This window comes from Sinocyclocheilus grahami, unplaced genomic scaffold (assembly GCF_001515645.1).
Source record: "Sinocyclocheilus grahami isolate Dianchi unplaced genomic scaffold, SAMN03320097.WGS_v1.1 scaffold776.1, whole genome shotgun sequence".
Taxonomy (NCBI): Eukaryota; Metazoa; Chordata; class Actinopteri; order Cypriniformes; family Cyprinidae; genus Sinocyclocheilus; species Sinocyclocheilus grahami.
In genome coordinates this window covers 212,281-238,580 of record NW_015505955.1, presented here as the reverse complement: position 1 = coordinate 238,580, position 26,300 = coordinate 212,281, and the positions used below count along the sequence as shown (strand labels likewise).

At 34.4% G+C, this 26,300-nt stretch overlaps 1 protein-coding gene across 1 annotated transcript in view; it reads left to right on the top strand.

The window, feature by feature from the left end:
• The first annotated feature begins 3,851 nt into the window (after positions 1-3,851).
• Positions 3,852-26,300, top strand: part of frem1a (Fras1 related extracellular matrix 1a) — a 33,311-nt gene continuing 10,862 nt past the window's right edge. The window contains exons 1-17 of the mRNA XM_016245951.1: positions 3,852-3,941; positions 11,512-11,964; positions 12,972-13,066; positions 13,203-13,516; positions 14,817-15,013; positions 15,091-15,414; positions 16,205-16,313; positions 17,541-17,672; positions 17,788-18,132; positions 18,271-18,275; positions 19,160-19,368; positions 21,642-21,856; positions 22,138-22,323; positions 22,529-22,725; positions 25,121-25,328; positions 25,812-25,956; positions 26,066-26,207. Coding sequence (XP_016101437.1) covers positions 11,734-11,964; positions 12,972-13,066; positions 13,203-13,516; positions 14,817-15,013; positions 15,091-15,414; positions 16,205-16,313; positions 17,541-17,672; positions 17,788-18,132; positions 18,271-18,275; positions 19,160-19,368; positions 21,642-21,856; positions 22,138-22,323; positions 22,529-22,725; positions 25,121-25,328; positions 25,812-25,956; positions 26,066-26,207 — 3,054 coding nt within the window. The 5' untranslated portion in view covers positions 3,852-3,941; positions 11,512-11,733. The remainder of the gene's footprint in view (positions 3,942-11,511; positions 11,965-12,971; positions 13,067-13,202; positions 13,517-14,816; positions 15,014-15,090; positions 15,415-16,204; positions 16,314-17,540; positions 17,673-17,787; positions 18,133-18,270; positions 18,276-19,159; positions 19,369-21,641; positions 21,857-22,137; positions 22,324-22,528; positions 22,726-25,120; positions 25,329-25,811; positions 25,957-26,065; positions 26,208-26,300) is intronic.

Genomic DNA, 26,300 nt, shown 5'->3' with positions numbered 1-26,300 from the left:
ACACACACACACACACACACACACACACACACACACACTGACATGCTTTCGTAAATGTTCAGTGTTAATTTTTCCAGTTTAAATGATAAAAAAAACATGCAAATAAATCAAATAATTAATTAAAAATATAAAATAAAGAATTACCTTGACTAGTTAGTTGTTAATGCTTAAATAGTTCATTTATTATTTAAATCTGGACTCTTTTAGGCTCCATAATAATAATAAGATCTGAAGCTAAGATAAACAACTAAAGTAACTGTCTTCACACATGCAGTTGTTTGAATGCTGCTTATTTATACACTATGTTTACATGAAAAGGATCACATTTCTTGCATGCTACTGAAGTCAACCACATGAAATGGTTGACTTTTCCCACAAACGCCAATGAACGTGTTTTATGAGATGAGATTTAGGAGGGATTCGTTTAGTTCTTATGTGTTCAAAACTGTGCAGTCATGGTAACTTGACTAAAAGGAAGAGCAGGAAAAGTGTTTGTTGTCTTTTTCTCATCTTTGCACACTCACTATGGCAGTAACCAGAGATTAATGATGTTGGGAAACTTTAAACACTTGAGAATGATTTTTAAACGTTTACATTTCATTCTGACCCCTTGCCTCCATAATCCTCATAGACTGTAGTTGCTAACATCCGAATGTAATTGATGTAGTTTAAAACAAAGCAGATTGCCGCCTGCTTATCAGTATATAAGAAAGCTGAACTCTCTTACTGTACTTCTTGAAACAATTTCAAAAGGATAAGAAAAGTGTAGATAATGGACTCTGTGCATGTGAAGTCTGTGAAAAGGGTTAAACAAATGATCGCTATTTGGTCCATTTTGTCTTCAGAGCTATTATGCTATTGAGAGCTACAGCAACTGCTGCAAGCTATTCTGTTTACACAGGAGGGAGAATGTTTCCATAAAGGATCTCAGACTACACTTAGGTGAGAGATTAACTGATTGTGAGGTCAAAGGCTACAGGGCAGAAGACACTGATGGTTATTGTGTGACAGAATGTCATTTGGACAATGTTCTACTATAATTAAAAAGAGACTGGCTATACCTTGGTGTTAATGAATAACTAAATGCAGTGGGCTCCAAAATGATCAGGATGTGTGAGACATAAAATCCAATTTAAAGGGGTCATATGATCTTGTTAAACAGAACATTATTTTGTGTATTTGGTGTAATGAAATGTGTTTAATGCGGTTTAAGGTTAAAAAAACATATTATTTTCCACATTCTGTACATTATTGTTTCTCCGCTATGCCCCGCCTTTCTGAAACGTGTCGATTTTTACAAAGCTCATCGGTCTGAAAAGCGAGGTGTGCTCTGATTGGCCAGCTATCCAGTGCATTGTGCATTGCGTGTGACGGAAATGTTACGCCCCTTGCCATACTGTGATGCCCTGTCCGGCCAGAGCGACGAGACAAAAATATTAAAACCCATTATAAACGAGGCAATTTTTGCATCCATTGGGGACATAATTACGGATTATAATGACTTATACTGTCTTTTTACGCATTGTGTTGCATCGCGCCGCGTAAACATAAAACCATGTCTGCATTTGTGATCGGAGAAATGACAAACAACAAGCGCTACTCTACACTGCTCAAAACTCGCGTTTGAATCGTCAGTGGCAAATCCTTTAAATATAAAAAACGTACTTACAGGCTGTGAGTCAGAACAGCCGGCATTGTAGTCTACTCTCTCAGGATCAGGAAACAGTCCTCCATAAAATGCGCTGGACACATCTGAATATTTGGGTTGAACTGTTCTGGAACAGTGTTGTAAATACAACTTAACCACTGATTTCTAGTCATGTCATCTTTTGGATGTCTTTCACAACGAAACAGCGTCACACACGGCGGGCTAGAGTGAGTGGAGGTCGGCGGGCTTGAGAACGGCGCGGCCGGCGGATTCGACGAAGGAGCGTCCGGAGGGCTTGCGGCAACCACATGTGACGACCCCGGGCTGGACTCCGCTTCGTCCACGGTGAAAGCCGATCCGGTGATCCACAGCGTGAAGTTGAAGTATTCCCTCAGCGACCAGCACGGATCAGCTCTAGGCATGACGAAGCGGATATCGTCATCTTTTTGAAGGCCAACCAAAGTAGTTTAGCTTTCACAACAAAACACACAGCGCCTTCACGACATGGCGGCAGCGGCAACAATACTACAGCGAGAATAAAAGTTACGCCTTCTTTCTTGGCGTGAACATTTGGGTGGCGTTATGCAAATCTTCCCACATAGTGATGTAGATAGGTGGGGGCGTGTTAGAACGAGCCGTTTTAGGTAGGCGTTGTTGACTCTTAACTTTTATAAAGAATATCTCTTTGGATTTGAGACTTTAGTCTTTGCAACTTTACAGATCTTCTTTATGCACCAAGAGCTTGTGACACTCCAAAGAGAAAGAAAAAATTGAAATCGCATCATATGACACCTTTAAAACTATTTTTAACTGCACTTTCTATTTATATGTGCATTTTAATAATTGCATGTAAGTTTTATAATTCATTTGCATTTGTATTTTTAAATGCATTTATCACACTGCAGACTATGCAGTGAACAGCAAAAACTAAAAAGATGCTTGAAAAAGAATGAAATCATTTTTTACTTCTTTGTACATTTGTTCGTTTTATTTTCCTATATTCTTACTGTATGTTAGATAACAGACATATTTTGTATTTAATGCACAACCATGTGAGTGAACCTTTAAATATGCAACAAATATAAACTTGTCACTTGAAAAATGGTGTCACAGCACCTAAAATATAGAGTTTTTTTGTGTTATCTTAAAAAATATTTGGCCCACATTATTTGCCAGCTACTTTTATGAGGATTTGTGAGAAATAAAACTACTTTAAACAACATTTTCAAGTTATTAAATAAATGCATTTGTATGACTTAATTTGGATAATTAATTAGTCTTTTCAAATGTGTTTATCACACTGCATAACTATGCAGTGAACAGCAAAAAGCTAAAATGTGCTTAATACAGAAAACAAAGAGTTTGCACTTAATCTTTCATTCTTTGTACATTAATAATTTCCTTTCTTATATTAGGTCAAATATTGTATTATTTTAAACATATTATGCACAATCATATGGGTAGGTAACATGTATGTGACAAATAAAAACTTGACAAAATATAGTTATTTTGAAGAAAAAAAGTTGTTTTTAAAGTCATATTTTATGAGTTCATATAAATTTGATAATTAATTTGTATATTTTTTAAGTGCATTTATCACATTACAGGACTATGCAGTAAACAGCAGCAAGCTAAAAGGTGATTAAAATATTTTATTTTTCAAATGCATGTATTCATTTATTTCTAGATCATTCTTTTGTTATATTAGATAACATACACATACATTTTACTATTTAATGCACAACCTTGTGGGTAGATAATGTGTACAGTATATGACAAATAAAAACTAGAAACAAAAGAAAAATGTTTTTTCTTTGGGCTATTTGGGAAAAAAAAAAAGTTTAGCCCATATTATTTTCCAGCTACCCATTCAGAGACACTTAGAAAATGATTTGACAGATCTTTGTGAACAAACATGCTATTTTTTCTCAGTGGCGTCATCTAGACACCCTTTGATGGAAGATCTCAATCTGTCATTATCTAATGGTGTGGTGCTGTGTGTCTGAGCGTAGATTGCTTCTCTTTGATCTCTGTCTGTTTGTGTTTGCCTCTCTTTTCTGATTGCCTCTGCATTTTTTGCTCTCTCCATGCCTAGCCTCTCTCCTCCTCCTCCCCAGAAGCCTCCGGAGCGGGACAATCCCACCTCCCTCCTCTGAGTTTCCACACAACACCCACCTCCTCCACTTCTCCCATCTCACTCCGCATGGGTGTCAATTAGACAGTTGCTGTGGAAAGCGGTGGAGTGAAAGAGAGAAGACAAACAGTTGTGGAGTGGCAAGTGCTGTGATTTCAGGTAAGAACTTGTCTGATTAACTGTGTTTGTGTGTGTGTTTGTTTGTGAGTGTGTAACAATGTCACTTTCTAGAGCTGTTGTTTTCATTCATGAGAGATGAAGGGTGAAATACTATAAAGAAGTTTAGTCAAGAAAAATAATGTTAACATTTAGATTAACCGATTGAAGATGACCAGTATATGTGTTTATTAGTCACATCTATTTTGTATAAATTTCTTCCAAATAAGAAATTTTGGCACATGGGAGAATTTATCTTACACTCTCAAAAATAAAGGTTTCAAAAGGAGGTTTTGGGTTCCACAAAGAACCTTTCAGTCAACAGTTAATAAAAGAATCATTTTGTTCTTTATTGGCATTGATGGTTCCATGAAGAATAGGTCAAATCTATAGAACCTTTTGGATTCAAATAAGTTCTCTATAGCGGAAAATAGTTCTTCAGATTATTAAAATGGTCCTCACACTAAGAAAAATGGTTCTTTTTAGAACTGGGGAACCAAAAATAGTTCCCCTTTTGGAATTTTAAGAGTGATTCTTAAAATAACCTTTTGGGACAATTCCATGGATGTTGAAGGTTCTTCATGAAACCATAAAATGCCAATAACTTAAGAGTGTAGACATTATTTTGAAATTTCTACCTCAAATAATGCTCTCTTTGTGAAATCTGTGAAACTATTTCTAAACTTCAAAATCTTTCATTTGTTTTTCATATGAGGCCGTAAGAAAGTTTGAATGATTTCCCAATGATTTTGACTGAATGAATCCTCAATTGGTCATACTGTAAGAGGAATAACTCTCAGAATATAGTCATTAACTTATCCAGGTGAAAGTCAAGTGTAAAGCATTCAAAATAAATCCCTGTCCACCTTATGAATGAAATCAGCATTTTTATTGAGATTTCTTTAAGCTTAGAATAACAATACTCCATACTCGTCTGTTTTTTTTCATCTGGGAGTCTTGCAAGCACTGAGAACGGTTGGTATGCTGCCAAATAGGGGCCAAAGCTGTTTAGAGAGCGAAGACGCGGCTCCGGCCTCCCCCTTTCCCTCTGCTCATCTTTGCTTTGGAAATAGTTGGCTGCTCGTTACCCTGTCATTAGCGAGATGAGAAGCAGTGCACAGCGCTGTGAGGAAAGGCAGCCGATTTCTGCTGGCTCCAGCCGGTGTCTCCAGTCAGTCCCAGCTGTACAGAAAGGCCACTTCTTCAGAGAGGAACGCACACTTTTTTTTCCCGTGTGACCCAGAGATTTGAGCTGTGCAGTGGAAGGAAATGATAGTTTGCATGGCCTCACCTTGTAAGAAGGACAGTTACATACCCTGTATTTCAAAAAATGATTTGCTTAATCAGTACCTTTATTTTGTTTTCCAGTACTGAAACATGCTTAATAAAAGATACAATTACTTGAGAGGTTTGTTTTTACAGAATTTCGAATTTTTATTTTTACACCACTTGTTCTTTTTTCTAAAATAGCAAAAACCTAGAAAAAATGTTATGCCTTATAATTTTATACATCATATATTATTCATATTTAATTATATTTGTAAGTCGCTTTGGATACAACAAGCGCTATATATAAAATATATATATATATATCATGCTAAGTATACTAGATTTTGATGTACTTAATAAAAAATACATTACAATTGTACTTTTGGTATACTAAACTGGTAAACTGAAAGTCTGCTAAATTGGAGCAACTAATTTTGTACTTAGAAGTAGTGCTACTAAAGATATACTGAAGTATATTTAATTGTGCTAAAGTGGAACTATTGCGAGTATACTTCAGGTACACTTTAAGACCGATATTATACAAAGATCATACAGTCCTCATCAATAGTGACATTAAAACACATTTTAGGCTTAATATTAAGTAGTACTCCAAATAAAGTTTAATTATAATTTTTATATCAGTAAGTCTCAAGCGATGTCAGTAAATATGTGAATAGATTTGAACTATACTTTGTATTTTAAATATATGATTTTTTTTTTCTATGGTGTGTATATATTTATGTGTTACAATATTTATAATAATATATTAATATCTTGTGCAACTGAACTTATTTTTTTCACAAAATTATTTATTTATTATTTACTGTATTTAGGCTGCATGGTTGAGGAAGTAAAGCAATTTGTCCTTTATTTAACTTTGTATTAAATTGGTTAATAACTTTTTGCAGTTGTTGCAGTTGCAGTAGTTACCTCCATGGCCATTTAAATTTAATTAAACATTTTGAGCGGCACATTTTGTCATTGCTCGTATTGTTTTTCACACTTGGTCTCGGCTCGTTTTGATGACAGGAAAACTGCCCCCACATGTTTGAACGGAAGCAGAGCGAAGTTTAGACAGAGTGCAGAGGGGTCCGGGGCCACCCACCCGGCCTGCCTTGGGCTTTCCTGCCTGGAGCCTCTTAATCACCGCGATATCTACACCAAAACAGTAGGACGTGAATCTTGGCTAAACTTGAAACGCATCTCCCCATCCCTCCAGCCCATAACCATAATGAACAAACAATGTTACTACAATAATATCCAATTACTACAAATAGATCTATGTGAAACGCTCTCATAACATCCTCATGCTTCACATTAATAGCTATGAATTTTTATAGTTGTTGCAGTTGCAGTAGTTACCTCCATGGCCATTTAAATTTAATTAAACATTTTGAGCGGCACATTTTGTCATTGCTCGTATTGTTTTTCACACTTGGTCTCGGCTCGTTTTGATGACAGGAAAACTGCCCCCACATGTTTGAACGGAAGCAGAGCGAAGTTTAGACAGAGTGCAGAGGGGTCCGGGGCCACCCACCCGGCCTGCCTTGGGCTTTCCTGCCTGGAGCCTCTTAATCACCGCGATATCTACACCAAAACAGTAGGACGTGAATCTTGGCTAAACTTGAAACGCATCTCCCCATCCCTCCAGCCCATAACCACAATGAACAAACAATGTTACTACAATAATATCCAATTACTACAAATAGATCTATGTGAAACGCTCTCATAACATCCTCATGCTTCACATTAATGGCTATGAATTTTTATAATTTTTTGGGGGTGAGAAAATGACATTTCTGTGTCAGAATAACTGGTGTTCCCCATATATTCCCATGAAAATATATTATATATAATAATTACAATAAATTCAGCTTGTGGTTTTGGTTAAACAGTGTTTGTGAGATGTTTACGTCTCATATTCCACATCTGAAACCAGCAGCTCTTCTGGGATGGTGCTGGTGTGATTGTTCAGGTTCTTATAAGATAAGAGTTCAAAACAAGAGTCTCTTCAATGCATTTTTGCTGTAACCTTTTCTAGTCAAGCCTCATTACGATTTTGTGTTTACCTGAACCCTTGAAGTATCCTTTCAACACTTGTCTGTTGAACTTGCTGCAAACCTTCAGAGAACATCCCAAACAGGGGTGAAGCATCTAATCACAGACTGTACAGCATGTAGAATCATGCCCTGAGAACAATGTTGACAGTTTCTAAACTGTGAGATCACACAAGCAGAGTTGGGAATGCTCTGGAAGTCTGATGTGGTTTATGCACAAAAACGTTTGAAATGCCTTAAAGGCACTCCAGGGATTTTAAGCCATTAATCAGAGAGGAAAGACTTTTTTTTTGCTGTTGGAAAAGTAGGTAATCTGTTGCAACCCCTTGCATTGAATGTGTACTTATAGTTTACTTCAAATCTTAAAAGTGTGTTTTTAAATAATTATACTTGCAGATAATATATTAATGAAATCAAAAGTCACTTAAGTGTACTTAAAGAGAGACACTTTCTTGATTATGTTTCTGAACACACTTAAGTACACTTTTTAAAAGTGCACTTTCAAATAACGTCAAATAAAAAGTTTTACTTTGTTATCATTGTTTTCATAATCTTTTGGTGTGTTTTAAAGAAGTACACTTATTTTGATGTGTTGACTAACATACTAAAGCACATGTAAAGTACTTGATTATAATTTTAACTGTAATATATCAATATAATATATTTAAAATGCACTAAACTGCAACTTCATCATTACAAAGGAGTAATTTCAAATATATTTAAATGCATAACAAACAATCTTCAATAGAAGTGACATTCAAATATATTTTAGTTGATCATAAATGCATGGCAGTACATTTAGCAGAACTTTAACCATATTTCAAAGATAATAAAGGTAATAATGAAATTACATATAAAGATGTTAAGTCCTACTTAAGTGGGTCTACAAAGTTCATGTCACGAATTCGGTCCATGGACTTCCGTTTATTCACCACCAGAGGTCACCCTTTCCTTTACATTGACTCTCGCACAACACAAACTGTTGCATAGCACCCCGGACTACATATCCCATCATTCATTGCACGGTTTGCACACTGCACTGATTGCACTCATTGCACACAGCTGTTTCTAATCACCTCACTCACTATATAACACCCACTCTAACCACCTTTCTCTGCTGAGTATTGTTTAGCCTGTGCCCCTTTCAGAGTCTCCGTGTTTTCCTTGTTTTGCCTTGCCTGTTTTTGCGGTTTCTGATCTTTGCCTGTTTCCCTGGATTTCTCCCTCTCGTCTCGCCCCTGTGATTCTGTCTGCCGATCGGTGACCTACGCTAGCCCTAGGACTATTCTTGTGTTTTTGCATGCCATATACCTGTTTGCCAGTGTTCGACCCTGCCTGTTATACCACGTCTCTTGAATAAAAGCTTGCAGATGGATCCACCCATCTCACGTCTCGTCAGCCCCGTTACAGTTCAGCTAATTGTATTGCATATAAATTTAAACTTTAATGCTCTAATTTCATTTAATTGTAAATGATATGCGATTAAGTGTTTGAAAACATTAAATTCAATTCACACTTAAGTACATTCTTTTAAAGTGTTATTTTATAAAAAGCAAAAGATAAAGTGTATATCTTTCTACAAGGGATTGTTTAAAAAATATTGAGCAGAATGATCGTTTTTTTTATTCTTGAAAGTATATGTTGGTAGTTTTGGTAGTTAATGTTGGTTGTTGTAATTAGTTTTTTTCACTGTTAAATAATATTATAATTTTCCTTTTTTTTAATGTAAGAAGAGGCTTAACACATTGGTTTTTACTCACTGGATTTGGGAGGCATGTGGTTAAGATGGGTAAATTACTTAAGTACATCTTTATGTGTAATTTCAGAATTACTTTTAATGTCTTTGAAATATAATTAAAGTGTACTGACGAAATGCACTGACAAGCATTTATGGTAAGCTAACTTTAATATAATTTCTATTGCAACATGTAGGTCATGCATTTAAATATATTTGACCGATGAAAAAATGGCAGCCTGAAAATGGTTTGAACTATTTTTTTTCCCAAGTCAAAAATATACGAAATTAACTTAAATACATTAATTTATGCCTAATTTTCTTTTAACATTTATTGGTTAATCAGGTAGAAATAAGCTTTTTTAAGGTAACAGCTGCAGGTTATCACTTTTTACAGTGTAATTACACATTTGTAATGATGAAGTTGCAATTTACTGCATTTAAAATATATTAACTTTAAATGTAATATCAAATAACACTACAGGTAAAGTCATAATCAAGTAGTTTACATGTGCTTTACATTTTTTTAAACAATGATTTAAAATGTGCTTTAAAGTAAAACTTCTAATTTGACATTATTGCGAAGTGCACTTTGTAAAAGTGTACTTAAGTGTGTTAAGTTTCATTAATAGTTCTTAGATATTTCTAAGATTTTAAGTGCACTACAAGTGCACATTCAATACAATTACACACAGAGCAATCAACCCTCTTATACATTAAGGAAGCAGAGACAGACTAATGGTAAACAGAGCACATGCAGTTACTTGTTTCGCTTCATTGTGCTCATGGTTGTCCTGAACTTTGCGCTTCTTAGAAGTGAAAAAACTTCTCTCACAGCTTAACTGTGGGTTTATGAAGTGAAGTGACATGTGGCCAAGTATGGTGACCCATACTCAGAATTAGTGCTCTGCATTTAACCCATCCAAAGTGCACACACACAGCAGTGAACACACACACACACACACACACACACACACCGTGAACACACACCCGGGCACCTCAGTCGTGGTACTGAAGGTGGGAGAGAGCGCTGTACATTCACTCCCCCCACCTACAATCCCTGCCGGTACGAGAGCAACCTTTGGGTTACAAGTCCAACTCTCTAACCATTAGGCCACAACTTCCCCTTATGATGGCAAAATGAAGTAAGAATAGTTTTGTAAACCTTTGCAGCATTATCTGTTCAACAAGAATTTGTATTTTAATTAGTACTTTGAGTTCAGCTGCCAGTGTTTTCTCTTTGTTTCTGACTGTCTTTATGTTGAGTCGACCCTGTTTGTACCTCTATGAAATTTCACGCCATCCCAACAAAACAGATTGATTACATCTTGCTTTTTAAGCTACGGAAGTCTCTGTGGCCTGGCTTTGACTTTGTTCAGCCTGAGGCTGTGGAACAATCTTAGAAAACTGGGGTTTCCAATGGAGAAAGACAGCAGGAAGAAAAGAGGAGAGGCCTTTAAAAGAAAATATGTTAGTGAGTAAACAAAGACGGACTCATTCCAGATGTTTTGATGCTAGGAAAAGACCCACTGTGACCCAGTGAGCTCAAATTCACAGAAATGTACTGCACAAATCCATTGCGTGTTTCATTGTTTTGCTTCGAGATGAACTGAGCCAAAAATATGACTAATTAATTTGGTTTGATGAAACAAATTTGATTAATAACAAAGTATGTTTATGGTCTGGATGAATGTTTTTTTTATTTGAGTTGATCATTTTGAGTAATAGTGTCTGCATGAAGTTGTAAGGTGGAAAGCATGTATCATGCCCTTGAGTCTGTGTTTTAATGGCTCATTAAACTGCAGGAGGAAGAACTGACCCTCTTTAGCAGTGTGTTCAGTGCTGACTGATGAGACAGCCTCAGTCTCCAGACTGGTCACTCCAGCTCCTAGAGATGGTTTAGGGTCAAAGGTCATCTTTTAAGTTGACGTCTCACCTCAGTGGTACTGGGGGCGGAATGACTTTTTCCCCTATCACTCAACAAACGTGTCAGACAGAGCTGACGAAGATGTTTTAGCCTCATGCTGAGGAGAATCTGATTCCCAAATTCCTTCTTTTGCAGGTTATTTATTATGGATTAATGGGGAAGTTGCATCTCATTTCTACATTTATGCCATTATTAACTTGTGAATATCATTAAAAAAACTAAAAAAACCTAACGATCATGTCCGGATCACATTTCACCTCAATATTAAAAAACAAACAAACAAACAATTAATAATAATATGTATTTAAATTTTTAAATTTTTATTTACAATTTTAAATTACTGGAAGTAAATGTTATACATATATATATGTATAATAATTTACTCATTTATGTAATGTAAGATAATAAAAGTTATTAATATATTTAAAAATTCTTTAATAAGTATATCATTTTCTTCTTATTATCTTATTAATATCACTAGGCTCATTTTATCAATAGGCTTTATTTCCTTTATGCAGTGAAATATAGGACCCTTGTGTTTAGGCGACAAAATAAAGTGTAATGATATTTTTGTTTTCTTTTCAGATATCACATCTCATATAATGATTAGAGAGAGAACAAGATCCTGACCTCTGACCTGATACCCATGAGCAATGCTTCTGATCGTCTCACATTAGTATCAAGAAGAAGTGGAGATGACTTTGTATGAAAACATTCACTGGACAGAGCAAGACTGAACAACAGTTCCTCCAGTAGATTCGTTCATTCCCTCACTGCAGAGGTCCTGATCCACACAAACTCAACACAATGACCGCAAAAGACAGGACATATTTGTCTTTCCTCTTGCTGGGTCTTTTCCAGCAGATTCAGGGCTCTCTGGTAAAAACCAATCTTGGTCTAAAGGTGAAGCGAGGGCAGTCGGTCTTCCTGCAGGAGGAGGATCTGCAGTTTCACATACCCAGAGCCAAGGATGCCTGCAAGCTGGAACTTGTGCTGAATGAGCCCATTACACAGCGGGTCGGCACACTGACCCCTCAGGTTAACCCTCTTTTTGCATGCATTGAATTATCCACTAGACATTCAGTGATGAACATACTCAAACAGAGCATTTGACATTTGAAGAACTATCCGTGTGAATAAGAAGTGTGCTTAATTTTATTGAATGTGCACTTGTAGTGTACTTCAAATCTTAAAAGTATATGTGACCCTGGAGCACAAAAGCAGTCTTAGGTCGCTGGGGTATATTTGTAGCAATAGCCAAAAATACATTGTATGTGTCAAAATTATTGATTTTTCTTTTATGCCAAAAATCATTAGGATATTAAGTAAAGATCATGTTCCATGAAGATATTTTGTAAATTTCCTACCGTAAATATATCAAAACTTAATTTTTGATCAGTAATATGCATTGCCAAGAACTTCATTTGGACAACTTTAAAAGCGATTTTTTTCAATATTTTGATTTTTTTGCACCCTCAGATTCCAGATTTTCAAATAGTTGCATCTCGACCAAATATTGTCCAATTTGGAAAAACTGACACTTAAGACTGGTTTTGTGGTCCAGGGTCACATATTTAAAAAAAGACTTGCAGATAGTATAATATTAATGAAAGAAAAGGCCACTTAAGTGAACTTACGGAGAGGCACTTTCAAAAAGTGCACTTTTTAATAGTGTCAAATCTCAAAAATTTTACTTTAAAGTACATGCTTTAATAATATTTTTGTGCTTTAAAGAAGTACACTTATTTTGATGGGTTGACTAACATACTAAAGTAGATGTAAAGTACTTGATTATAATTTTAACTGTAGTGTGTTATTCAGTATTACATTTAAAGTTCATATATTTGAAATGTACTAAATTGCATCTTCATCATTGCAAATGTGTAGTTACAAATATATTTAAATAAACAGCATACAAGTTTCAATAGAAATTACATTAAGTATATTTTAGTTTCTGTTTGTAATTTGGGTTTGTTAATGCAGGTTGTCTGAATTTGGTACTAAGTAATCTTCTGTTCTTTCTACAACTATTTCACATTTGTCAGGTTTTTGACTGTCACTTTTTGGCTGATGAAGTGAAATACACTCATAATGGATGTGCGATTTTAAAAGAAGATACTGTTAAACTTCGTCTGTACAGGTATGTTTTGCATTATTACAGTTTAGGACATTCAATTAGAAGTCAGTTAAAATTGAAATATTATACTTTGGTTTGATTTGATCTGTTTTTGCTTTGCTGTCTAAATATGTACATTTCATGTGGATTTGTCGTTTAGATTTACAGAGACAGAGACGTACAGTGAGCTGTTCTCTCTCCGTGTTGAAATCATGGAGCCGGACTGTAATGTGATTAAGTTCGGGTCACAGAATCTCGAGGTGCCAGAGTTTTATGGCCTCTCCAATGTTCTGGATGGCAATGTTGTGTCCTTCCACTATGAACACAGACATAATATTGAGTGCACAGTTCGGGTGACAACTTTGGAGATGCATCTCCCTGTTCACGGTCAGCTAGTCACTGGAGAACCGGAGAAACCAGAGGGGCCGAGAGGGGATGAACCAGATAGCTTTGTTTCTCTACGAAGACAGCTGGGTAAAATCGTTACAAACAATTTACCAGTTTTCCTTCTGTACAAACACATCCAGGTTATTGACATATAAACAAAGCTACTTTAGAAATTATTCAATGAAGTCAAATAAAATATTCCAGGGTCATAATTCACTTTAGTGGCAATAATGTTATTTTAGTGTTATTTACCGTATATACTATAATGATATACTATATATACTATACTATATTATATATATATATATATTAATGCTGTCAGACGATTAATCGCGATTAATCGCATCCAAAATAAAAGTTTTTGTTTACATAATATATGTGTGTGTACTGTGTATATTTATTTTGTATATATAAGTACACACACATGCATAATGTATATATTTAAGAAAAATATGTTATGTTTATATATTACATATATTTATTTATAATATAAATTATATGAATATAAATATAGGCATGTAAATACATGTAAATATTTTCAAAATATATACTGTATGTGTGTGCATTTATATACATAATAAATATACACAAAACACACACATATTTTATGCAATCAAACACTTTTATTTTGTATGCGATTAATCGCGATTAATCGTTTGACAGCATTAATATATATATATACAATAGTATTTCTTTGTTAATATTTTGAACTAGCTTTTCAGTTTAAATTTAAATGTTTAAATAATTTGATTGTGCATTTGTCCTTTTTATTCTTTTTTTGGAAATATTTATATTTAACTTTAATTTATTTTTATTTCAATTTTAGTTTTAGTAATTTTAGTACTTTTAGTTAAACTTATTTCATTTCATTTGTTTGCCAAGGCAACATTTCTGATTTTCGTTTTAATTTTATATATTTTAAAATCGATTTTTAATTTATTCTTTTATTTATTTTGAAATGCATACATTTATTTTATAATCATTATTACGTTTGTCATCTAATATTAAAATTTTATTTCATTCCAACTTAACAAAAACAAAATTTAAATGAGAAATTATATTAATGCTTCAATTAAATATATATATTTCTGCAGACAGTTTTTGGATTAGAGGGATGATAATAGAATTTTGGAGACAACTTGTTACAGTTTTGCAGAACAGCTGATAGTATCACATTTAGTTTGTTTGTTTATTTATTTTGTATGTTAAGTTATGTTAACATTTTAGTTTTTCAGAATAGATGAAAATACTTTATATACTTGATATATACTATGTATACTATTATAATAGGAACATTATAGCCTAATATAAGGAGAACATTTTCATTTATTTCACAACCCAGTTTCATATTTAATATCAGGGCATTCTTTTCTCTGTCTCCCTGCAGATAATAAAGCCAGAGCTCATTGTAAGAGTGACGAGTGTCTAAAGGGTCTTAAACTGCTGAAGATCACCAAAGTACCATGTAATGATTTCCTCATGATGGGCATCCGTTACCACCACACTGACCCTCCATCTCCAGATATAGACTACATCGCCATTAGACTGGACCTCACAGACACCCGCAGCAGGAGCATCATCCAGGTGTTCATTAAAGCATCTTCTTATTACTGCGTTTTTACAATACTATTTTAACAGCAGTTCTGTGTGTCTCCACTCAGTCAGAGCAGGCCTGGATCCCGGTAACCATTAAGGACGCAATGCCCAATCAGCCGCCCAAGCCTGCTTTTATGTCCATGTTCATCTTAGAGGTGGACCAGTTCATCCTGACTCCTCTCTCCACGGCAACGCTGGACGCAGAGGATGATGAGACGCCCAAACAGCGGCTGGTGTTCAACATCACTAAAGCCCCTAGAGAGGGCTTCATCACTCACCTGTCTGACCACACCAAACCCATCACCTCCTTCACCTGGACGGATCTCAACGACATGCTGATCAGCTACCAGCCTCCAAACTCCAGCCACACACAGCGCAGGAACTATGAGGTACTGAAGCAACTTCAGCATACTATTAAAAAGCATAGAAATAATTTACTTTAAAGGAATAGAATTAAGTGTGAACTGTATGTAATATTTTCAGACACTTAACGGCATGCTATTTATGATATTATAGTTGAAACTTGTATTAAATGCAGTTGGAAATTAAGAGTGCTTTTTGACCTATTTAAGTAGGACTTTATATGCAATTTCATAATTTCTTCTATTGTCTTTGAAATATGGTTAATGTGCTGACAAGCATTTATGGTAAACTAAAATATATTTTAATGTCATTTCTATTAAGACCTGTATGCCATATATGTGTAATTATACATTTGTAATGATGAAGTTGCAATTTAGTTTATTTACAGTATATTTAAATACAGTATTTTAACTTTAAATGTAATATTGAATAAAACACTACAGTTCAAATTATACTTACTGTAGTACTTTGCATGTGCTTTAGTATGTTAGTCAACACATACTGCACTTCTTTAAAACACAGCAAAAGATTATTAAGACTAAAAAGATTATTAAAACTTTTAGTTTTACATTGTTATAAAGTGCTTTTTAAAAGTCTACTTAAGAGTGTTAAGAAACATAGTAATGAAAGTGTACTCATCTTAAGTACACTTAAATTGTTACTTCATTATTATATTATATTATAAGTACAGGTTTTCAAAAATATACTTGTAAATCTGAAGTACACTAATGCATAGTCAGTACAATTAAGCACACTTCTTTTTCACAAGGGAACTGTACTAGCATGAACATTAAACAGAAGTTTCATTTCTGCTAGGTGGAGTTTGAAGTTCATGATTTCTACTTTGAGAAAAGCCAGCCTGTGATTGTACACGTGTCAATCAGGACAGCTGATACCAATGCGCCAAGAGTATCGTGGAACATGGGTCTGTATTGTGCATCATTTTCATATACAATATACACAACATTTTATTTTGGGTGTAATATTTATTTTTTAAGATTTGGAAAAGAAAAAACTTCCACTTGTGTCATCTCTGATTACTTTGTGCCACTATTAAATGTGACCCTGGAGCACAAAAGCAGTCTTAAGTCGCAGGGGTATATTTGTAGCAATAGCCAACAATACATTGTATGGGTCAAAATTATAGATTTTTCTTTTATACCAAAAATCATTAGGATATTAAGTAAAGATCATGTTCCATGAAGATATTTTGTAAATGTCCTACTGTAAATATATCAAAACTTACTTTTTGATTAATAATATGCATTGCAAAGAACTTCATTTGGACAACTTTAAAGGCCATTTTCTCTATATTTTGATTTTTTTGCACCCTCAGATTCCAGATTTTCAGATGATGTATAAATCTCAATTTATAAAAATTGACCCTTATGACTGGTTTTGTGGTCCAGGGTCACAAATTACCCTGAACAACATGCCTCTGTAGTGTGCTTCACTATATAGAATGTTTGTTTGTAGTGTACTCCAATTCTTAAAAATACATATTCTTTAAGGAAATAAATGGCCACTTATCTGCACTTAAAGAAAGACACTTTCACGACTGCTTTTAATGCCAATTTAAATGTTTTGCTTTAAAGTACATTTTAAATCATTATTTTGTCACCCTTTAAAGAAATGCACTTATTTTTATGTGATGATTAACAAACTACCATAGATGCTTGTCAGTACATTTAGCAGTACACTTTATCCATATTTCGAAGACAATAGAATTATGAGACTACATATAAAGATGCACTAAAGCCCTACTACAGTAGGCCCCCCATATGATTGTAAAGCGCTTTGGGTGTACAGCAATACACAATAAAACGCTATATAAATGCTTCATTCATTCATTCATAAAATATTCTAAAGTTCAGCTAAGTGCATTTAATATGAAACTATATTGGCAATTCTCTCCTTATTTCTGTTCATATTTCGAAGACAATAGAATTATGAGACTACATATAAAGATGCACTAAAGCCCTACTACAGTAGGCCCCCCATATGATTGTAAAGCGCTTTGGGTGTACAGCAATACACAATAAAGCGCTATATAAATGCTTCATTCATTCATAAAATATTCTAAAGTTCAGCTAAGTGCATTTAATATGAAACTATATTGGCAATTCTCTCCTTATTTCTGTCGTATTAATAGGTCTCAGTCTGTTGGAAGGTCAGTCTCGTCCAATCACATGGGATCAGTTTCAGATTGTCGACAATGACAACCTGAAGGCTGTGAAGATCATCACTGTGGATGGCCTGCAGCACGGGAGACTAACGGTTAGAGGTACACATACAGATGATTTTTCCTGAGTTATTAATCTGTTACATCAAATTCAATCATATCTTTGCATTCTGCACTAAACATTCTCACTACCACTGTATGTGTATCTGTATGTAAGGTGGAAAAGGTTTCATGTTCACTGTGAAAGATATAAAGGATGGCGAGGTTCGCTACCACCACGATGACAGCGACACGACTAAAGATTATATAGTCTTTCGCATTACTGATGGCTTGCATCAAATCAGACACAAGTTTCCCATCAACATCCTGCCCAAAGACGACAGTCCACCCTTCCTCATTACCAATATGGTGCTGGAGCTGTCTGAAGGCCAGACGGCTCTTCTGAGAGGATCCATGTTGCAAGCCTGTGATTTGGACTCTAGTGATGACTACATCATGTTCAACATCACCAGACCTCCAGAGGCAGGAGAAATCATGAAGATGCCTGGTCCTGGCATCACAGGTGAGGAAAGCTTAATTGAATGAATTTAATTCTTACACTCTTTAAAATAACTGTCACTCCCCATTTTTTTAAATAGGCATTAAAGTGTACTATCCAAACTTAAATTGTTATAATTCATGAACACTTCGGAATACAGAGGAAAGGTTGGTCTCTTTTTAAAGAATTATTGCAGAAGTGGAATTATTTCCAAAAATTTAAATTTCAAAACGTTATAGAAGTTAAAATTTACTGTAAAGAAAACGCACTGTACAATTTTTATTATATTTTATATAAAACAAATATTTTACATAACAGGTTTTACTCTAAAATTGATAAAAAAGTAACGCCTTATGTCTAAATAAGTTATGTTCCAAATTTGAAGTTGATATGAAAAAATTGGTTTCTGTGAGATTTTATTTAGGGTGTTATACCACAAACAGCCACCAGGTGCCATCCACAAACTCCATTTAAGTTTTTTGATGCACTTTTCTGTCACAGATATCTACATATCTATCAATATTACTTCTATCAGCACATATGGAATCATGAGACTCAGACCTCTCCAATGATATGTTTTATGTTTAAGATTATAAAAAGTTTTGATTGTAAAAGACCGTAATGCATTTTGTATTTTGTTATTCATATTAGTTTTTTTTATTTTGTCTATATTTTTTCATTAATTAAAATGTTTAGTTTATTACAATTAGTTATTTTAGTATTTCAACTTAAAATAAATGAAAATGGGAAATGTTGCCTTTGCAACTAGCTGAACTAAAATGAGTTTAAGTTTTTATTACACCTTATATTTTCACCATTTTAATATAATTTTATATAGTAGGTTAGACTTCGTATATTTAAGTTATTATTTGTAATTTTGAGCTTGCTCAAGTCAGTAGATGATTTTACTATTAGCATGATGCTGATGATACGTTTTGCCATCACCTACTCACCGATTTTCTAAACTATACCACTTTATTATTCATAGATATCAGTGCTATACAAACACAAGTGCTAGTTGAGTGCTGGATGTGTGTCTTGTCATCTGCAGGTGCATGTGGAGCCGCTGGCGGTGGATGAGGGTGGAGAGAGCTGGGTGAGTGAAGAACACATGCGTCTGTCAGACCAGGACTCTCTACAGGACTCTCTGCACGTGGAGCTGAAGACCGGACCCCAGCATGGCAGCATTTACCTGGACGGCACAGCCATGAGTCCAGGCCAGACTTTCAAAGTCAGGGATCTGAAAAGCCTAAAAGTTAGGTCAGATGTGGTTCCTCATAGTTTGTTTGGGTTCACTGTAAACACTTTAAGGCAAGACACATCAGGCAAAAACATTTTTTTCAATTTGGCTTTTAATAAGGTTTTGTTTCAGACTATTATATAGAAAACATCCAAAATGCAATTTTAAGAGTTTATTGAATTTCATTTGATCTATTTGCGTCTGTATATTTCAATCATAAAACATAACTTTAAAGGTTATGTTAACCTTTAAAGTTTGACAAAAAACCTTTTTTTTTGACATGCATAAAATTTTACGGAAGAGTATTAGGGCCAAGCAATAAATAAAAATATAAAACCATCTCGAGATTAAAGTCGTTAAATTTCGAGAAAAAAAATCAAGATTAAGTGTTGAGATTAAACTCATTAAATTTCGAGAAGAAAGTCATTATGTTTCGAGGAAAAACTCGTTAAATTTCAAGAAAAAAAGTCAAAATAAAATGTTGAGAATAAACTCATTAAATTATGAGAAAAATGTCGTTAAATTGCGATAAAAAAAGTCGAGATAAAATTTTGAGAATAAACTCATTAAATTACGAGAAAAAAGTTGTTATATTTTGAGAAAAAAATTTAAATAAATGTTAAGAATAAACGAATTAAATAATGAGAAAAAAGTCGTTAAATTGTGAGAAAAAAAGTTGAGAATAAACTAATTAAATTAGGAGAAAAAAGTCATTAAATTTCAAGAAAAAAATCGAAATAAATGTTGAGAATAAACTCATTAAATAACGAGAAAAAAGTCATTAAATTTCAAGAAAAAAAAATGAAATAAATGTTGAGAATAAACTAATTAAATTACGAGAAAAAAGTTGTTTGTGGCATAATAAAAGCTCCGCTGCTTTCGAGCCGTGTGTCGCGCTCGTTCAGCGGCCTCGTTTCGCTTCGACGGCTTTCAGCCTCACACTGCTTTATTCTACTACATTAATAAATCATTAGCTCATCCATGAACATGATTTCTGACCGAGTCCCGTCGGATTGCATCGGCTGTGTGGATGAAGACCACAACTCCCATGATTCCATCATGGCGTCATCAAACTACGCCTTTGTTTCTTTGTTTATTTTGAATATGCGCCCTCTAGCGGCGAAAATTACATATTGTGCCTTTAAGTGCAAACTGAATTTGATGTTTTTGGACACTTAATTGCATGTTAACTGCAATTAAATTAACATGAATTGTGGTTAAAATTTTTATTAAATGCAATTAGCTGAAATTTGGAATGCTTTTTGACCCACTTAAAGGTTTAGTTCATCCAAAAATGAAAATTGTCATTAATTACTCACCCTCATGTCGTTCCAAACCCCTAAGACCTCTGTTCATCTTCGGAACACAAATGAAGATATTTTTGATGAAGTTTGAGAGCTTTCTGACCGTGCATAGACAGCAATAATATTACCACAATCGACGCACAGAAACATAGCAAGGACATTGGTAAAATAGTCCATGTGACATCAGGGGTTCAACCGTAATTTTACAAAGCTACGAGAATACTTTTTGTGCGCAAAGAAAACAATAATAATATAATTTATTCAGCAGTTCTTCTCCCCGAGTTACCGTCTTCCAACGTAATCAAGCGTTGTTTACGTTCAGTAGAAAGCGTGCACATGCTGAACGCAAACAACGCTCATTACGTTGATTACGTTCTGGGGTACTAATAAATTGTTATTATTGTTTTCTTTGTGCACAAAAAGTATTCTCGTAGCTTCGTAAAATTACGGTTGAACCACTGATGTCACATGGATTATTTTACTGATGTCCTTACTACGTTTCTGAGCTTTGATCGTGTAAGGATTCTTGCTGTCTATGCAGGGTCAGAGAGCTCTCAGACTTCATCAAAAATATCTTAATTTGTGTCTTACAGGTTTGGAACGACATGAGGGTGAGTAATTAATGAGAGATTTTCATTTTTGGGTGAACTATCTCTTTAAGTAAGGTTTCATATGCATTGCAATATGCATTAATGCTGAAGTTGCAATACAGTAACTTTAAATGTAATATAGAATACCTTTACAAGTGCTTTATTATGTCATCATAAGTGTACTTCAAAAATCTATTAAAACAACAATTTAAAATGTACTTTAAAGTAACTTTTTTTAATAAAAAGTGTACTTAAGTGTATTCAAAAACAGTCATGAAAGTGTATTCTCTTTAAGTACACTTAAGTGGCGTTTTATTTAATTAACATTACATTATGTGCAAGTGCAGGTTTTTTTAAAATATACTTAAATATCCCTGCAATAACAAATTGATATCAATCATACACTCAAGGACAAGAGATTGGGCTGCAGCCACGTCATGACGTCGTTACATTTGTGATCTCTGATGGAGAATCAGGGCCAGTTCCTTCATGTTGCGGTAACAGAGCCACTGTCTTCAACGCACAAACACCTGAAGTACAGAACGCCCTGCCTGTCTACGACCTTAATATCACCGTTTATCCCGTGAACAACCAACCTCCAGCTATAGTTGTCGGTAATAGGAACACTTTTCTTTCTGATGTTAGAATATCATGTTGTATGTTATGTTTATGACTGAAACAGTCATAATCTCTCTTCGAATTCAATTAAGTGGCCTTTAATTTCATTAATATTGCATTATCAGCAAGTACGTTTTTTTTTTTTTTCAAAATTAACTTCGATTTGAAGTATACTACTTAATACAATTAAGTGCACCTCTTTTCAAAAGACATATTTTAGCATTTGCTACTCATTGTTTACATGCTTGTGTCCATGAAGCATCTTTTCTCACATCAGGAGAGGTGTTTATGGTGGATGAGGGCGGGTCAGCCTCCATCACGGATGCTCATCTGAGAGTTGAAGACCAGGACTCTGCTCCAGAGGACCTTAACCTCATTCTGGTTGCTCCGCCACAGTTTGGATACATAGAAAACATCCTGCCCAGTCCGGGATTTGAAAAGAGCAACATGGGAATCAGTATTGGTGAGTCACATTTCACTGGATTTAAAAGCTGCTCTAAACAAGTTAGATGTATAAAAGTAACCTAAAGTGATCGAAAAGTAGTCCGAATACATTGGCTAAATGAGTAATCTAGATTACATTACTGACTGCAGTTTTCATCATGTAATTAGTCTACACTTTGTAAGTGATCTACCCAGCACTGATAGCATTGTTTTTCCTTGTTCAGCCTCTTTCACCTACAGGGACGTGTTGAATGGACACATTAACTATGTCCAGTCTAGACATCAGAGGATAGAGCCCACCACCGACCAGCTCATGCTGCATGTGTCCGACGGGAAACAGCAGTCCTCTTCAGTCCCGTTTTACATCATCATCCATCCAACCAATGACGAGATTCCAGAATTCCTGGCCAGAAACATCACGGTCAGTCAGAGAGTAATCTCGTAACCAGCTAACAGGGAATGTTGTCAGAACATTGGTTTAACGTTTTGTCAAGGTTCTCTTCTTGAAGTCACGTTAATGGAATGTTCATTCAAAATTTGTCTGGTCTGTAATAATGTTCTCCAAACGTGAACTAAAAAAAACATTATGTATGCATTGTTCATGAAACGTTTTTTTCCTGAAAGGTTTTAGTTGGACGTTTGTGTATAATGTTTTATTTTAAATGTGACCTTAGACCACAAAACCAGTTATAAGGGTCAATTTTTTTTAAAAATTTAGATTTATACATCATCTGAAAGCTGAATAAATAAGCTTTCCATTGATGTATGATTTGTTATGATATGACAATATTTGGCTGAGATACAATTAGTAACTTTGAATATCTGGAATCTGAGGGTGCAAAAAAATCTAAATATTGAGAAAATCTCCTTTAAAGTTGTCCAAATGAAGTTCTTAGCAATGCATATTACTAATCAAAAATTAAGTTTTGATATATTTACAGTAGGAAATTGACAAAATATCTTAATGGAACATAATCTTTACTTAATATCCTAATGATTTTTGGCATAAAAGAAAAATTTATAATTTTGACCCATACAATATATTTTTGGCTATTGCTACAAATATACCCCAGCGACTTAAGACTGGTTTTGAGCTCCAGGGTCACAAATGTTATCACTTGATTCAGAATGGTCAGAAGACATTCAAAAGTAACGTTTCCCTAATGTTTGCAAAATTATCAATTGTAATATTCCCTTAATATTTGCATTAAAATTGTTTTAAAAATTTTTTTAAAAATGGATGTTTTCAACATTCAGGGAACATTCAGAAATAACATTTTTCTAACCTATTGAGAACATTAGCAAAACGTTCCTAAAACATTCAGTAATAAACTTAATGGAATGTTAAAAAACGTTCTTAGAACAAATTAGCTGCATATATAGCACAGCTGAGTAACTGAATAAAACAATTAGGTTTTTGTGTTTACACTTTGGCATGATCTTTATCAAGAAACATTGCTCTAGTCAGTTCATATGAGAGAACTTTGGCTAATGTTCTGGTAAAGTTCTCTCAAAGTTGTGATTTCTTCCAGTGATGTTAACAGAACATTTGTTCAAAGTTATCTGGTCTTTATTAATGCTGTCAAAATGTTGGCTTAAAAAGATTATTTATGCAGTATATTGTTCATGAAACATTTTTTTTTCTGAAACGTTTTAGTTAGATGCCCGTCTAATGTTTTTCAAATGTTGCTTCTTGTTTCAGAAAGTACATTCAAAAGTAATGGTCCAATAATTTTTACAAAATAATCTAATGAAATATTCCATTAACATTTACATAACCAAGAAAAAACGTTTTAAAGCATTTAAAAAACTGGATGGTTTGGACGTTCAGAGAACATTCAGAATGTTCTATTTTTAACTTAATGGGATCGTTAGCAAAACGTTCTTAGAACATATTTTATTAGCTAGGTACAGTATATAACTGCTGAGTAAGTGAAAAAAAACTAGTGATCGACCGATATTGATTTTTTTATAACCGATACTGATACCAATTATTTGCATGTTTATGTGCCCGATTACCGATATGCAGAACCGATATTTATTTACTGTTATAAAGTAAATAAATGACTGAGTGAAGTAAGAACATACTTCACTTTGGTTTTTCCTCTTTTCAGTCATCTTTTTTTTTAAGTGTTGAAAATTAGCAGTCTTTCATGTTAAAATTAATCTTCATACTACAACAATAAAAAAACATTTTATTTATAAAAAGCATCAACAGCAACAACACTAATATTAACAATAAGAAAAATAAATGAGAAAATAAATAAAGGACAGGAGTCATATCAACTTCATTTTAAACTACAGTTTTAGTAGGTTTATAAGCTGTTTAATAGCTACAGAGTCAAGAATAATTCACTGGATAATGTTAATTCACTAAATAATATTCTCTGGAATATTGGAATATAACAAACAAAACATCATATTTTATTGCATTTCTCAACTGGAATGTTATATCAGAATTATTAATAATGTTTTTGATACAATTTAGGGCATTTTAAACAAGTGAAACAAGTGAATCTTGTTAAAAGTTACATGCTGTGGCCGTTTTCCTGAGCATCAACCGCATCAACCCGGTGAGTGAACAGCAATATGAAAGAGGCTTCACGAGACTAATGATGAACATAGACAACAGACAGAGAATTAAATTTCTGGTAAAATGCATAATATCGGGAAAAATATCGGTAAATCGATATATCGGTCGATCTCTAAAAAAAACGAATGATTAGGTTTATACTGTACATATGGCATATTCTGTCTATATAAAGAAACTTTGCTGTAGTTAATTCAGTTGTGATGACCAGGGTTTTGTCTTTTAGGTTCGGGAGGGGGACATGAAAGAGCTGGACCCATCTATAATCAGTGCGGTGGACCTTGATGTTCCCAGAGAGCGTTTAATGTTCAGCATAGTCCAGCAGCCTCAGCACGGCTCCATCATGAGCGTGCCACACGGCAATGATGTGACACTTTACAAGCCTGGATCTGAGATCCCTGTGGAGCACTTCACCATGGACGACCTCCGGAACGGTACTGCAAATAGACTTTTATGCACATCCCCCCTCCAAGTCCAAATTGTATGGTCTACAGTAAAAACTGTAAAATTGTGAAACATTATTACAGTTCAAAAGAACTGTTTTCTATTTCAATATATTTAAAAATGTAATTTATTCCTGTCATGCAAAGATGAATTTTCAGCATCATTACTCCAGTCTTCAGTGTCCTTCATGATTCTAATATGCTGATTTGCTGCTCAAGAAACATTTCTGATTATCATCAATTTAGAAAACAGTTGTGCTGCTGCTTATTTTTGTATAAACCGTGATACATTTTTTTTTACAGGATTCTTTGATTAATAAAACATTTAAAAGAAACGATTTTATGTAAAATACAAATCTTATATGTCATTGTATATGTTTTAACTGTCCCTTTTGATCAGTTTAATGTGTCTTTTCTTGATCAATTAGAAGCGTATATCAACAATAAAGTCTGTTTGTGTAACTCTGTCCTCAGGCATGACTCTGATGTACGTGCACGATGACTCTGAGAGTGAGCAGGATGGATTTATTGTTCAGCTCTCCGACGGGAAACACCAGCTCCAGAAACACCTGCGAGTCAAAGTACTGCTTGTCAATGATGAGGAGCCGCAGATTATACGGTAACTGCAAATTAATGTCACTGCAGTAAATCATCCTTTACTGTTAGCCATTAATAAATGAGTTTAAGTGGTAAATCTCTTTGAAAAACAAACAAACTCCAAAACACAGGAACACTGGGATTGAGATGGAGGCTGGGGAGTCCAGGCTGATCTCCAGTGCTGTGCTCAGCGCTCACGACAAAGACACTCCATCCTCCGACATTATCTATGTGTTCGAGAGCATACCGAGTCATGGTGTCATTCAGATGAAGGTCAGTTTACTCAATCTGCAGTCAAAAAAAAATCAAATATACTTCATTCTTTACACCTGAAAACGAACAATTTGTATGATAATGGCTCTCTTA